A 14,676-nucleotide genomic window follows, 5' to 3' on the forward strand; every position below is an offset into this window, starting at 1 on the left:
TACGGGCATACCATAACATCCTCAGCACCTCAGATGAATTCGGAGACACAGGCTGAGGACCGCCTGAGCAGGCAGGAAGACGAGCACACAAAGAAACAGAGCCGTTAATGTGGCATGCACTTCATTTTCCAATGGCTGCGTTTTTCTAACAAAACAACGCTGCCATCTTCCATTTCACTCGGGGAGTCAGAAAGCATGGAGAAGCTGGACAGGAAGACTTCAGGTCCTCCTTTGAGCAGAAGAGCGCACTGTTCAGATCATATTTGACACCATGACTCTCATAATTGAGTCAGCTGTTACAAAAATACCCAGTTCCATGAATGGGCGCCTTCCTTCGGTGTCAGAGCTATACGATACTTGGAGGTATTGCTTTATAGCGAACTAGTGAATAGTTCTTTCAGTTTGAAACGTGACCATTTGCACTCTCTCCCCTGTCCTCTCCCCCACCCCCAAATTTCACGCTCTGATAAATGGATGCTCAAAGCAAAACTCCAGGGGAAGACTCCACTTTTTACCAGGATTCAAACAATAATCAAGTGAGCCTCAAAAACTAGCATAGCTATGATATGAAGTCACAGAGAAGGCCTGGAGTCTGCCAGCCTCAATGGCTCTTTCTGGGAATTTGATCCGAGTTTCATGTTCTTAAGAAGATTTCGAAGGAGAAGAGCGCTGGTGCTTCCATTTGGCACAGCTCTGACCGCTTATCTGAGGACTGGAAGTATCCAAATATATTCGGTACCAACCTATACAATCAGAGGAATGATTAAGACCTGATACTAAGATGCAAGCTGATGTATTAGCCCAGGAGGCAATCTGTTTGGACAGGCTCTTTTTCCCTTAAAACAGTTTACATGTTACTTATGACCAGGCCACTAAATAGATCATGCTCAGCCTCTGCTGCTGATCTCCCCAGGTTCAGTGCATCGTGACAGTGTTACACCGATTACTGGAAAAAATCACCTGGAATTGGCAGCGTGGACATGGGGCTCCAACAATTTGATGCTGAATGGGCATGGCCATAGTGGAGACAAAGTTCAAGATAAAAAATCCTTCCCAAATCCAGGTATAATGGAGGCTCATTTGAAGAAAGGAGTTAGTTTTGCTGGAAGCAACAAGTATTTGCCTGGTACATGAACTATAATATAGGACGTTATCTCTTTAAAGATGGGGGAGGCATTTCTATGAATGGCCTCGTCCACCACATCTAGCCGGTCAGTGATGTCCGAGGTTATGATGTCCAGGCTGAAAGAAGTGCATCGCTTCTGGGAAAAGACAGGTCATTGGTAGGGTTAAGTCGTTCCTTCTTTGGGGTTTCTGAAGCAAGCTCCACCTCTCTGCACTTGGATGATACATGAATGGCCTACTCCAAAGAAAGTCTGTCGGGCCCAATGTTCATTCATCTTAACAAATGTCTTACAGTAAAAAAAAAAAAGAAAGAAATGGTCTCAAACAGAGCTCGGCAACCTGGGGCCAACAGGCCAGACCCAGCCTGCAGATGTGAGGCTTCAGCAAAGTTCAGTGGTGGGCACTTTCCCCAACACTGCTGCAAGGGTTGGGGGGGACAGCACCAGCAAGCACTTCCCCCGTGCCAGGGTGGTGAGAAGTGGCAGTGGTGGCCAGGTCCTAGCGTCTGCCTGCCTACCTCTGACCCAAGCTCGGTTGTTCTGGTCCACAGTCTGAAAAGGTTGCCGACAACCGGTCTATAAAAGAAAGGGAGGCCGTGTCAACTTTATTGGCATACTGCATTTCACTGGCATTCAAGGGGTTAAACTTGGAGGTCTCTCCCTTCATTTCTACATTTCATTCCTGAGCAAAAAGATCATTGATCTGTACAACATGACCCACGCATTGTAACTTCTATGTGGGATGGGTTAGCATTTAAGCACTGATCAGGCCTTCCAGTTTCTTGGTAGAGTCAACTGCAGTGTGGAAAAAAGGATCTTGCTTTACCCTGTTGCTTTCCTTCCCTTGTTCTCAAGAGATTATTATGAGATCTGGGTATCCTCCAGGATCAGTGATGCCAAGATTATTTCAAATCCATTCCACTAAGTTTTCCGAGCCCTAAATTGAAGGACGGTGCATCCGAAACCTACAGTCACATAAGGAAGCAGGACAAATGGAAACAGGTAAAGCCCGAAGAGGCTAGAGGACCAGCGGTCAGTTAACCATCGTGCTTGTCAACACTGGTAGCAGTAAGTTCATGTATTATTAACATCCACATGGTCAAGGCAGAAGGCAGGGTACAAATGCACCTTATAGATCAGCGACATCAGAGGTGCATAAGATTTGTGAGCAACAGCTCACTTCATCTCATGCTGTCACCAGCATCTCATGTATCTCTGATGTAGCCAGCCTTTAAGGTGCATCTCTGTTCGGCCTCTGCCTGACTTCAAACCAAAATTGCTAACTACCTGTCTGCACACAGCAAGGATGGATCCTGATAGCAAGAAGGTGGATAAAAGGGGGAAGACAGGAGAGAAAGGCACCTAGGTGCTTTGGTACCTGGGATACTGCAGTGCAGAAGAGGGAAGGTGCACTGGGTGGTTCAGCCAAAAGTATTGGGGCTGGCTATGAAAAGCACAAGCCTTCCCTCTCCTGTTAATTATTTTTTAAAAGAAACGAATACTTCAGCTTAACTGCACACAAGGCTACAAACTGCATTTGTCACGCTGAGAATCTGCTGGCAGATCTGCTTTCATCTTACAAGAGATTTGACTGTTCTCAGCCCAGGGCTCCAGCATCCCAAAATGAGCTCCTCAAGCTTACAGGGGAAACAATAAGAATTAAGATCCTAATGAACTGTTGACTTTATAAATTACAAATTGAAGAGTTTCCCCCAAAGCGATGGCTTCCCCCTGCCCTTCCTCCTCTTCTTTTCTCAACTCCAATGTCTTGCCACCCCCTATTCAGGAACATCCAATTGCGATTGCTTTATTTGCCGAGGTAATTTACTTTGTCTACTGAAAGAATAGCTAAAAAAGGATGATCCTCCACGTTTTTTTCCCACGTTAATAAAGGAATTTCTTTGACGGGTCCCCTGGGGGCAACATTTTATTGAATTTAGGATTGTTTAATATGAGCTACAAGATAAAAGAGGAGCATCTAAAAGAGAAGTACAAAAAAAAAAAAAAAATCAAAGTTTCTCAGTGTGAGGAATGAAGGCAGGAGTTGAAACAGTCTCCTTTAGTTAAAAATAAGATTTCAGCCACCATTTGTTCTAAGAGATTAAATTAGGCTTTATGATCTCTAAGAGGCTGACTTTCTCTCCAGTTATTCCCATGCTAGCCTCTGTGAGGTTTACAGGATGCAGAATTTATTCCTAAAGTATAAAGGGACAATTGACTGGCCACATGCTGTACCTTAACAAAAGTAATGTTGGCTGTGATCCCAAGGCAGGCAAGTGCTTCACCACACCAAGAAACTTTAAGCGTATAAGCGGGTTCCAGGGACTTCAAGGGTGCAGCAAACATGAACTTACTCACATGCTTGAATTCCTACAAGCACGAGTCGATTTGTAGGTCTGGGGCACGTGGATCTGGTATTAGAGCTGAGCACTTCCAAAGTGGTGGGAACTTTCAGCTCTTCTGAGACACTCTTCTCGTTCCCATCTGGACTCCAGGGGCTCTGTGCTCATACATATTCATACATACATGTCAAGAGAAGGTATTTGCTGAGCTGCCAGATTGTAGCATGTAGAAGAGATGGATTTAAAAACAAGAGCACTAAAAGCAGGGAAGAGGGAAGTAAGATCCTCTCCTCTCCCCTGTTCTCAGAGTGGAGACTTCATTGCTTGGGTGGGTTTTGCCACCAATATCGAAGCGGAGCCTGAAATCTTAAGTCTCATCTGATGCAAGGAGCCTCTCTTAAGTGCTAAATCATATAAAGCTGACAATCCTAAAACCTTGGAGGCCTCTGGGTCAAAGCAGGAACGCTAATCCAAATGTCTCATCCAATACCCAGCTCCTAATTAAAAGTGCTTCCAGGACCTTGGTCCTGCTGAGAAGCTTTGTGAGCGAAGAAGTGACTCATCTGAAGCATTCCTTCCTCTGCCCTGCATGTTCAAAACCATGCGTCTGATGCTAGTAATCCAAAGCCTGGTTCTCCATTACTTAGCACCTTCTGCACTACCTTTGTAAAACGATTGCAAGAAGCGCAACACAATGGGAGCCCAGACTTCCAAATTCAGCCGTCCGTCTCCCTCTTGGATGGACTGCACAGGTGCTGAAGATCCTGCAACTCACACCGAGCTCACCAGGAACTGCAACCTTTCAGCACCCCTGTAATTCCTTTAGTTGGGTGCTTGATGCATTTCTAAGCAAATTCTTCAACTCTTTCCAATAAGATTCGACACCAACAGATCAGGTACATCCTATTCAGAGACCAGAGAATAGTTTTGCATTGCAGGCAGGAGAGGGAAAAACGTGTTCTACTTTCCACACTGCATTAAGTAGTTGGGGGAAAAAATACAAACATTGCATACAATATCCAAGCTAACTCTCTAATTTCAGGGACACTGAAAATGTTGACAGTCGCTCTCAATTAATATCCACAAATGATAAGCTGCTCCTAAAACATAATCCCCTAAGTGCAGTCCCAGCTTTAAACTACATTTCTTACAGCTTATTCTCCAAAAAGCAAGTCCTTTAAAAACAAATGTTAAGCAAGATGTCCAATTAATTTTAGGGAAGGTGAGCAATATGCAGTAGCTGATTTAAATTTCAAATTAAAAATGCCTGACCACAATTTCATACGAGAAATTTTACACCAGCCTCCCCACCCCCCAGATAATTATTTTCCATGGTTCCCCCCAACACGCAAACACAAAGACTTGTTTAAGGACGCAAAATACAGTTTGCCTCCATACGAAACATGCAGGCTTTAATCTCGCCAGTTGGAATCTGGCAGCCTCCCATGGCTACAGTTCAACAAAGCAACAATTTTATGAAAAACCTGCAGGATACTAAATATGTAGCTGTAAGTTGCCATATTCCTTGGTTCAATAAGGAAGAATTTTTTGGACAGGTGCAAAGTCCATAAAAACGTTACCAGGGAGAAAGGCTTTGGGGAAGACTCATGGTTTAGGACTAAGAGAAATGCCTAGAGACACCTAATGCACAGGTCAAACGGAACGGTACCAGCCCGCAACACCGGTCTTGCGATGCCTTACTCACCCCTTCTCAACTGTGCTGTAGCCCCTAATACATGTGTGTTTGTAGACACACGAGTATATTTCCAGGTCATGGTGAGCCACACAAGCTGAAAAGCAAAGCAGGGGCGCTATAAAGTTTTGGGAGATGTTCCCTGAAGATGAACCACTTTTCCTGTAGTCCCCCTTCTTCTTATGGTGCATTTCTGCTGTTGAGAGATTGATGCAAGTGTGATGGCATCAGCCATGCATGGAAGTGGTAGGTTTGAGTCCATGAAGGAGGCACAGTCAAGAGCAAGTTTATATTGAAAACACGATGGTTGGGGGAGGATCTGGCTGGTGACGGAAAGGAAATGTGTATTATAGTTCCCTCTCCCCAGTCCATTGCAGTTCAAGAGTTTGCAAGCTATGCTGCCTCTCACAGCTTCCTGGGCCAGATTTATAAAATATGATGACAAGGTTTGCACTAAATAAGATACTGGACCTGGACTAACCTGGAGTTAGTCATCTTTTATCCACCAGATAGGGACAGCCTGGCCAAGGCAGCACAACCTTCCTTCCCACTGCTCCACTAAGGTGCTTCAGGTCTGAACAGATGTGCCGAAGAGCAGGATTAGAGACCTGCAACCCAGGCCCCACACAATTCTTAGCATTTCTTCTGAGGGGATCTGCTACCAGACCAATGGTGGGCTTATTTTATCACCTAGAAACCAGGTCTGAACTGAAAGCCATAAGCACGTCCACGTTTTTTATCCTGCCTCTGTAAGCATTGCAATTTCATTACTTTATTTTACTGTCTCTCCCAACTTTTAACATGCACTGCCAACTGGAAGAGCCAAAGAGAGGGAGGACCTTAGTGTCCCGGCATGTGAAAGAGAAGCCCTCATACCCTCCTGTTAAGAAAACTGTTTCATTCCTTCAAATAGCTGGACGTGAGCAAATTATTATTCAACATAAGCCAAGGCCTTTTGACTCAATACATATTCTCTCCTGCCTGAGATACCCAGAACAAAAGCATCCCCTGGGCCCAGGAGTATCCTTGATCTTCCCATCTCGAAGCGTTCCAGCATCTGCATAAATAGCAAGGTGCCTCCCAACATACTTTAGCCGTCAGTAAATGGACTCGAACTGAGCATAGCTTTACTGGATCAATTTAATTGTGCTAGAGTAGAACATTTCACAGGGCCAGCAATATCTTGAGTACTTGGATTTCCCCGCACCTTATGCCCCTGCTTGATTTCTTTGGCCATACCCCAGCCAATTTTCTCGGTGGGAATCCTGCTGCTCATGTCCTAGCCTACGTCAGGCCTTTCTCAGCCACCAGCGAGCATCAATCAAGACTCCCATGTTACAGCCAGAAGTGAGCCAGGGGGTGGAATTTCGTTCAGGCAGGCAACGAGTGACTTTGGCTCATTTGTCATTTTGTCCTACCTACTCCTACCCAAACCTTTCCTATTTCATCTTAAGAGAAGAACCCAGGCGTCTTTACAGAATCGTGTGACTGAGCAAAGCAACAACTAAGAACCTTACTTTTGAATCCCACAAGAACCTAATGCAAAGCTGGTAGGAAAATATACCGGGAACAAAACAACAGTCTAAACAGCTCTCTAATAGATTTAATCCATTATGTATGTTTTACACAAGTAGCTGATAGGAACGCGGTTAAAGCCCGCATTTCAGTGACTGGTCTTTTCGCGGTAAGGTGGCATGATTTTTCTGCAGGGAGGCATGATTATGTCAAGGCACTTGCAAAAGAGAGAGCAAAGATGCTATTATCACTGGAGTTGTCGTTACTTCTTCGTTTAACTGTATGTCTATAATTTCCTTATTGCAGCTCCAGCGCTTGCTACTTTTATACTCGAGAAATGCATATGGTATTCAAAACTATTTGCATTTTGATGCTTTCCGGAGTAGAAGAAACCACAGAAGTAAAGAACCCTCAGCTCGCTTGGCATTTAGCTGCAGAAACAGGCATACAGTATATATTGTACAGGCACACCAGTTCCCCTGCATTCCCAGTTTAAAGAGTTAGTATATGTTTGTGAATAGAGCACTGGAAGAAGGTGATGCAGTAATGTGGAGGGAGGGGGAAGGAGAATCAGCATTACAACTTTCAAGAGTGACCAAGTTTTAGAGATTATTGAGAAGTCGGATGAGATGTTCACAGAGATCATCTTACAAAAGGCGCGGCGGTAAGAGCGGGGAAACTTACACACTGATGTCTTCTGGTTATTGTCTTTGCTGGGCATTAGCTTCACTCCTCGGGACTTCAGCTCAATTTGCTTCTTGACTGGAGAAAAATTTGAAACAGAAGAGGAAGACGGTTACACAGAGTCGTGAGGGCTTTGCTACAGACTTTGATGCAACAAGTTTATACCTCCCATGCTTACACGGTGTGGCCTTTTGACTCCCAACTACACTGAACAAATATAGAGATGAATAGGTGTAAAAAGCTTATTCAATGCCTGGGGCTGGGGGGTGTCAATGCCTAGAGGGGGCCAAGGGTAGGGAAGGGAAGTCTTACCCACCCATGCTCTCTGCACATGAGACACAGCGGTTACTGCCACTGCCTCCGCTGCTGCTGTAGCCCCGGCTGCCTTCCCTGTGCAGAGGCTGGCACAGCAGCCCCATGGCATGGGCCTCCCTGAGAGCTGCCCCTGGCACCTCTGTTTGTTCCCCCACACACCCCATATGCTACAGGGTGCAGGGTGGCTGTGTTACTCTTATGGCCAGGCCGGGGCAATACAGGGCTGCCCCTGCCATGGTAAAGACTCCCGGGGGGAGGATTCTGGTGCCCTCTCATAGCCAGCACCTGGGGTTGGTGCCCCGCTTGCCCCACCCTATTAGGCTACTGGATTTATAAGTTTGCTAGTGCCTGGCTGTTCAGGCACTTGGCCCTATAGTTCAGAAAGTAAAGGCTCAATGGCTGAGACCGGTGGTTTTCAGCCTGTGGCCTGCAGGCCACACGCAACCCGATCAATACACTACAGCGGCCCATGTGTCATCCTGTTCAATGGAAGTAAGTTGTGTGGGTGCAGCCCATATAGTACACTGAGAGCTGCAAGTATGCGCCCCCATAGCAAACAGGTTGAGAACCACTGGCTTAGACGCTGAGATTTTAGGTTCGTGGTCCCAGCTAGGGCCTCCCTGCCACGTCTAAAGAAAGTAGGGGCATTGCAAAGTGCTTCCGCTCTCAGAAAGCGTATTTCAGTGAAACGAAAATGTGATTTATAGAAGCCGTGTCCAATATGCATGACAATCACAAATAGGAGCCACGAGTTCAGTTTCTCACTACTGACTTTATTACTTATAACTTGCGCCAGTCAGCATCTCTTTTACATGTCTGCATAGCTCCTCCCTCCTGAACGGGAATCTTTTAGGAAGAGGGGGAAAAAAAAGATTACAAACCCCAGAATTCCCACTAAAGGTATGAAGTATTGGCTATTCATTAGTCTCATGTTTAATTAGCTTCAGCCATCCAGTAATGGATCAAAATCAGCACCAAATGACTTGGGGCCAGATAGGTACTTAATCCTCATTTGTTTCAATGGGAGCTAGACACAAATACCTTTAAGGACCACAGCCTGCGGCAACAACATATGCACAGTATAAATAGCCAACAGTGAATAACTCGACAGTGCCTTTTTGGGGACCATAAGTATGTTTTGCAAGCAGCAGGCTAGAGGGAAATACTGAGACAGTTTGAGGATCTGAGAGCCAGACCCTGAATCAAGTTTCATTCATTACGTTGCTGGTATAATTGTTAAATGGAGGCATTTTACACAAACACTCTGCTTCATCAGGAGGACTACACTCAAACCAAGCAGTCCATAGCCTGAAAATGATTCACACAAAACCATCCAGAAAATATTTATGAACAATACAGTCATACATTTGGAAAGAGGGCCTTTTTGCAATCCATTCAGCAATGAAAAGAGGGGCTGCACTATTAAGACAGATTATGTGCACAGGATACAGAAAAACAGGCCTACAAGACATCCTAATAATAGCTACAGGCAAATGAGTTCTCTCTACTCGACTAGGCTTTATATAAAAATACTGAAGTCTTTTAACACAGCGGTCCAAAGAACCACGGGCAGAGGGGAATGGGAGATATTCTAGCTTCCAGCCCATTCAGTGGAAATCTGCCATCATCCTAGATTTCCTTGTATCAGGTACATCATAGGAAGACTAACACTTGGTTTGGATTCTGCCATGCTATTTCAGGGATGCTCTTCTGACCAGCATCTAACCCAGGGGTGGGCAAAATGCAGCCCGGGGGCCAGATGCGGCCCACCAGGCCATTCTATCCAGCCTGCGGGGCCCCTTAAAAATTTAGAAAATTAATATTTATCTGCCCTGGGCTGCCTGCTATACGGCCCTTGATGGCTTGCCAAAACTCAGTAAGCGGCCCTCTGCCCAAAATAATTGCCTACCCCTGAAACCTATACTAAGACTTTTGCTAATGTAGCTATGCCTTTTAAGTGTAGGCCTAGACTAAATAAGCATAGTTGACCTTTTGCCATTTTAATTTGCACATTAAAGGGGCATAAATAGGAAAGGGTGGGCGGGGAAGAAGAGAGCAAAGGGCATATGAAAGTCTGCATGGAAGTAGGCCAAGTGCCTGCTTTTCCCCAACTGCGCTCATATTAATTACTCCAACATCAATGAAGACACACGTGCTTCCCTCCATCCACTCACATGTAGGTATACCCTAAGGACTCTGGCTGTCCTGCAGCCGAACTGATCATCACCTCTGCTTCTGGATTTGTGCAGTGTTTGGCCGAAGTGATCCAAGAAGTTTTTATGCTCTGGGCAATGGCAGTAGTCGGGGCAATATTACTGCCAATATTTCTCCCCTTCTAAGTCAGTGCCCAGGTCTAGTACCTCACTTGGCCCCCTCACCCCCTGGTTATGCTCCTGGTGTTTGGAGGCAGCCGTCATAGCATTTCGAAGGTTAAAGAGCAGCTCCGCTAGGAAAGCCAGCGTTCCCATAACTGCTTCAGATGAGCCTTTCCCCCGCGGTTTAATTTTAATCTCCCAAGGAAGCCAGTCCATCCTCCACTTCAAACAGTCCCTTTCTGTACTTTATCATGTCATGCTTTCATCTCTAAATTAGCACATTTCTAAGACAAACTTGTCAAGAAAAATCATCAATTTAATTAATAGGGGGGATTTTTTTCCCCCCTTTTCTTTTTAATCATACCCTTTCAGTTAAAAGGAAAAAAAAAAAATCTGTTAAAAGCATCCGTTTGCAGGAGGTCCAGATAAGGAGATGCCAAATATTATTCCTTGAAGCTTAACCAAACTAACATTTTCTTTACTCTGAATGTTTATTTGCAACTTTCTGCTTTGTCGGGTGGCTACACGGTTTTGTCTTATTTATAAATACAGGAGTTAAAAAACTTCAAACTAAGGTCCATACTCATTAAAAGGTATATATAAATATGGGATTAGGCAGCTCAGCTCATGTCTTTCCTGGAGCATTACTGCTATTAATCTATTTTTTTAATGGAATAATTAACAGTATGCTCATTTCAAAGGCAAACCTAAGGCACACATCTTGTTTAAACACCAGCTAGGAGAGAATATGAAGGTCTCTGAATGCCTTAAGCTGGCAACGCATTCATCTAGAGGCATAGTATAATGATCTGCAGATATATGCAACCTGCTGTCTCCAGAGGCATTATTTAGCAGCAAATATGCTGCATCAGGGAACTGAAATGCTGACCTTTGGCTGCAAAAGCCTACACTTTTTGGGAAACCAAGACGCTATTTCTGGCTCAGCCAGATATAGAGCTGGCTGAAAGAGCTTTTCTTTCTTTCTTTCCCTCCCTTCCATATCCCATGAAAAAAGTTCAAATGAAATGGGTTCATTTGAGATGGTAAAAGAACAGATTAAACTAATTCTGCTTCTTGGTCACTCTCCAAAAAACATCCTTAACTTTGGAACAGATCCTGTATCGAAAAGAAGCACGGTTCATTTATCCTTTTGTCACTGGGGAGGTTTTACAAAATTCAATGAGCTTGGAAAAAAGTGACAGGAAAAAGGGAAAAATAAAAATACTAAAAAAAATGTGACCGAAAACCATACACTTGATGTTACGAGCAAAAAAGGAAGAAAATACCAAAAAATGAAAAAAAAAAGGAGAAATGGACAATGACAATTGGATATGTCAACTTCTTTTACTTTTTAAATTACATTTTTTCAGTTAGAAACAAACAAAGATGGCTTCATTTATAAAGGCTCCATTAAAAAAATAGTTTAAAAAAAATCCCATTTTTGGTGGGACAACTGTCCTGTGGAAAAGGTTTGCTCTATTTTAACTACACATGGAAACTTAGAAGGAGCAAGAGATATCCTGACATGTGAGCTAGAGAAAAGTCAAATAGTCTTGAAGACTGAGAGCAAATTTAGTTCTGATGCAGAAGTGACTGAAGTTGTGTTCAGTTTGGGTCTGGGTTTGCCAAGTGCAGTTTTTCCCCCTATAGAAGAAGGCCATAAGGATGTTAATCCACTGGGAGGGAGCAAAGAATATCTTCAAAAACTGCACATTGAGCATACAGTACAGGTAAACACTGCAAAGTGCCTAGTAGCAATACCTTCATAAATGACTAAGAAATAAGCTTAGCAATTTGAAGACATTTGTTACCTACAGGAATTGATAATAACCCACTTATAAGGTACCTCTTTACAGCTCCAGATTTACCATCGTTCTACAAAAGCTGGCAGTACCAAACAACTTGCACATCATTCTCATCAGAAATGTAGATTCATTTAAACTGAACTGATTCAGAATGAAGGAATCAGTCCTGTGCCGCGTCAAGATTTCTAGACAAATAATTTCCCGGTGCCCCTTGCATTACAGCCATAAGCTGGATCCTACATCAGGACCTTTGTGAGGTGCAGGAGTGCACTTTAATCTAGAAAAGCAACTCTTGGGTGGGACGGTTTTAAGGGGCTGATGCACTGCTAGCAGCGCTGTCATCTGGATGAGACACTGAAACGAGGTCCCATTCTGCCTGCCCGTGCTGACTCTGTAGGCGCAAGTTAACGATCCTCTGGCACTTCCCAAGCAAGCCAGGGATAACCCCGTAGTCCCAGCCAACATTCAGTCAATAAAATATAGTCATCTCCAAGTGTCTAAAGCTACATTTGAGCTATTATGGGATGTCTAATGGCTCCTGACTTTGAAGTATCTAACTCATTGCTTTATAAAGTGCTTTGGGGAACCTTAAGTACAAAAGAAGCTATATAAAAATCAACTTCTGGTTCTACTCTCTGAACGGCTTTATACCATGTATACATAAAAATGACTCTCTTTGCTGTCATATATTCATGCAGAATTGATTGACGGATTGAAAATATTCTTTTTCTGTTGTTTTCTTTTCTGCTTTACTTGCAATGGTTCAGTTTCTATGCTTCTAACCAAGATGATCCTACCTGAGCAGGGGGCTGGATTACCTAACTTCATGAGCTCCCTTCCAGTCCTACTTTCCAATGATCCTATGACCCCGTAAGGGCATGCCCACCCTGCTAGAGGCTGTGCAATATGGTTAGCACAGGTAGTAGTAGCCATGTCAGCATGCAATTCTGCCTGAGCTAATATACCCTGCTTCCCAGCAGAGTTAAGCAGCCCAGAAGGGAGGACTTGCACTGGTGTGGTTACACTGCTTCTGGTACCCATGCTGTCTTATGTACAGCCATCCTGGATATCTTTGTATGGCCCTGTGTAGAGCAGACATCCCCAAAACGCTTTCATTTCCCACCCTACTGCCATCAGTGGGATAAACAGTTGAAAACAACTTTGTATCCGATATATATACTGGATACTAAGGATTATCAACACTTTTCACTATTAATGAGCTGAACAAGTGCAGCTCAATACGCACCACTACAGCTCAAGTCCATAGACCCCCATAGATGTTCACAAGCTCATCACATCAGGCATTTAGATGTCTCATGTTGGGTACTCAGGTCCAGTTTAGGAAAGCATTTTGTATGTGCTTAAATCCCATTAAAGTGAATAAGAGTCAGCACATTCTTTAAGGCAAGGATATCTTTAAGTGCTGTCCTGAATTAGGGCTCTATATACAGAAAAATCATGCATGCTGTTGAAAATGTAAGCCTAAATGCCTCACTGGAGGGGCAGACTCTATGGCAACACCTCTAAGGCTGTTCCCATGTCCTAGCTGGTGGGTCATGTGCTGTGTCTTATGAATCCTGTGCCCTATATTATTCTAATTGCATTCTGCCTCTTTCAGTGATAATAAACTGGAAAAAAAAAAGATTACTATATTCTTTCCAGCTAATCCTTTATTTTGCTCATTATGTGGAGACAGAATTTTGTAAGTCAAGTTTCATGAGCGATTTCTGCAGAGATGTAAAGTTTACCAGTAACAAAGGCACCAATTTAAGGGAAGATAATTCAAAAAAGATAAGGATCCCTCCTTCTTCCTCTTTTTTTTTTCCCCCCCAAAGATAACATGAAACAAAAGCAAATTTGACTGCTCCTCCACACAAAACACAAGCCCATCTTGTGCCAAGCCTCATATCCTTCAAGATCTGAATGTGGCGCAGTACCACAAAAGGATTACATCAAACCCACTGGCCAAACAAAAGTGTTTTCTGGCGGATTTTGCTGTACAAACACATCCGCTAGATCTGCCACAATACTCGATGTCTAGGCAAATTGAAAGGTGACATTCCCGAGTTTTAGCAGCAAAACAATCAGATGCGTTGTTTTTTTTTAAACCACTCCATGTTGATTAAAATGAGACTTTAAGGGGAGAAAACACTGAATGAATAAAAAAAGGTATTCTTCTGCAGAAATGCATGTCTAGTGCCCATATCGTCCCTGACTCCCCCGTTCCTGCAGTTACTGAGCATCGTACTGATGCTCCATTTTGCGACTGCCTGATTCACGATTTCATAATTCTGTGATATTACATACTGGAAGATATTTTTGGTGAGGGGAAAAGTTGGGGGAGCGAGGGGATTTCTTTTTTTCCAAGACACAAAGAGGTCACACCTTTTTCTGTTGTGTCTACTTAGACTGCAAGCTGATCGGGACAGGGGCGACGTGTTTGCACAGTGTCAAGCACAATGGGGTCCTGCATCCTCGAATGGCTAGTACAATAATTAATTTTCCTTCAGGATTTAACAGCCGCAGTTGCTGTGATTAGAATTGCTTTTTTTGTTGGTTTTTCCCCCCACTGAGAGTGTTGCCTGTCCAAAGTGGGCTTGACAAACCAATACAATATATGCAGTATCCCCTTAACAGCCTAACCCAGTTATCCGCGATTCTGATAAACGCATCTGAAAAACCAGTGACCATCCCCAAAACATCCCTGCTCTGGTGCACTGTTTGCAGAAAAACTTATCTACCCATTAGTGAGGGACACAGCCTATCTCATTTTCAAGGCAGTACCATGGCCTGATAGGGCTGATACTAGACCCACATTCATATTCTTATGGGGCGGGGGGAGGAGGTGGAAATCGATATAGGATGCAATTATGTGTTGGTCAC

The 14,676-nt window shown here is 43.9% G+C and overlaps 1 protein-coding gene across 4 annotated transcripts in view; it reads right to left on the reverse strand.

The window, feature by feature from the left end:
- Positions 1-14,676, reverse strand: part of CSMD2 (CUB and Sushi multiple domains 2) — a 651,518-nt gene that overhangs the window by 288,031 nt on the left and 348,811 nt on the right. For all 4 annotated transcript variants that reach the window (XM_014605014.3, XM_019487966.2, XM_059729594.1 and 1 more), the window contains one exon: positions 7,359-7,436. In XM_014605014.3, coding sequence (XP_014460500.3) covers positions 7,359-7,436 — 78 coding nt within the window. The remainder of the gene's footprint in view (positions 1-7,358; positions 7,437-14,676) is intronic.

Source organism: Alligator mississippiensis, chromosome 6, assembly GCF_030867095.1.
Source record: "Alligator mississippiensis isolate rAllMis1 chromosome 6, rAllMis1, whole genome shotgun sequence".
In the NCBI taxonomy this organism is placed as follows: Eukaryota; Metazoa; Chordata; order Crocodylia; family Alligatoridae; genus Alligator; species Alligator mississippiensis.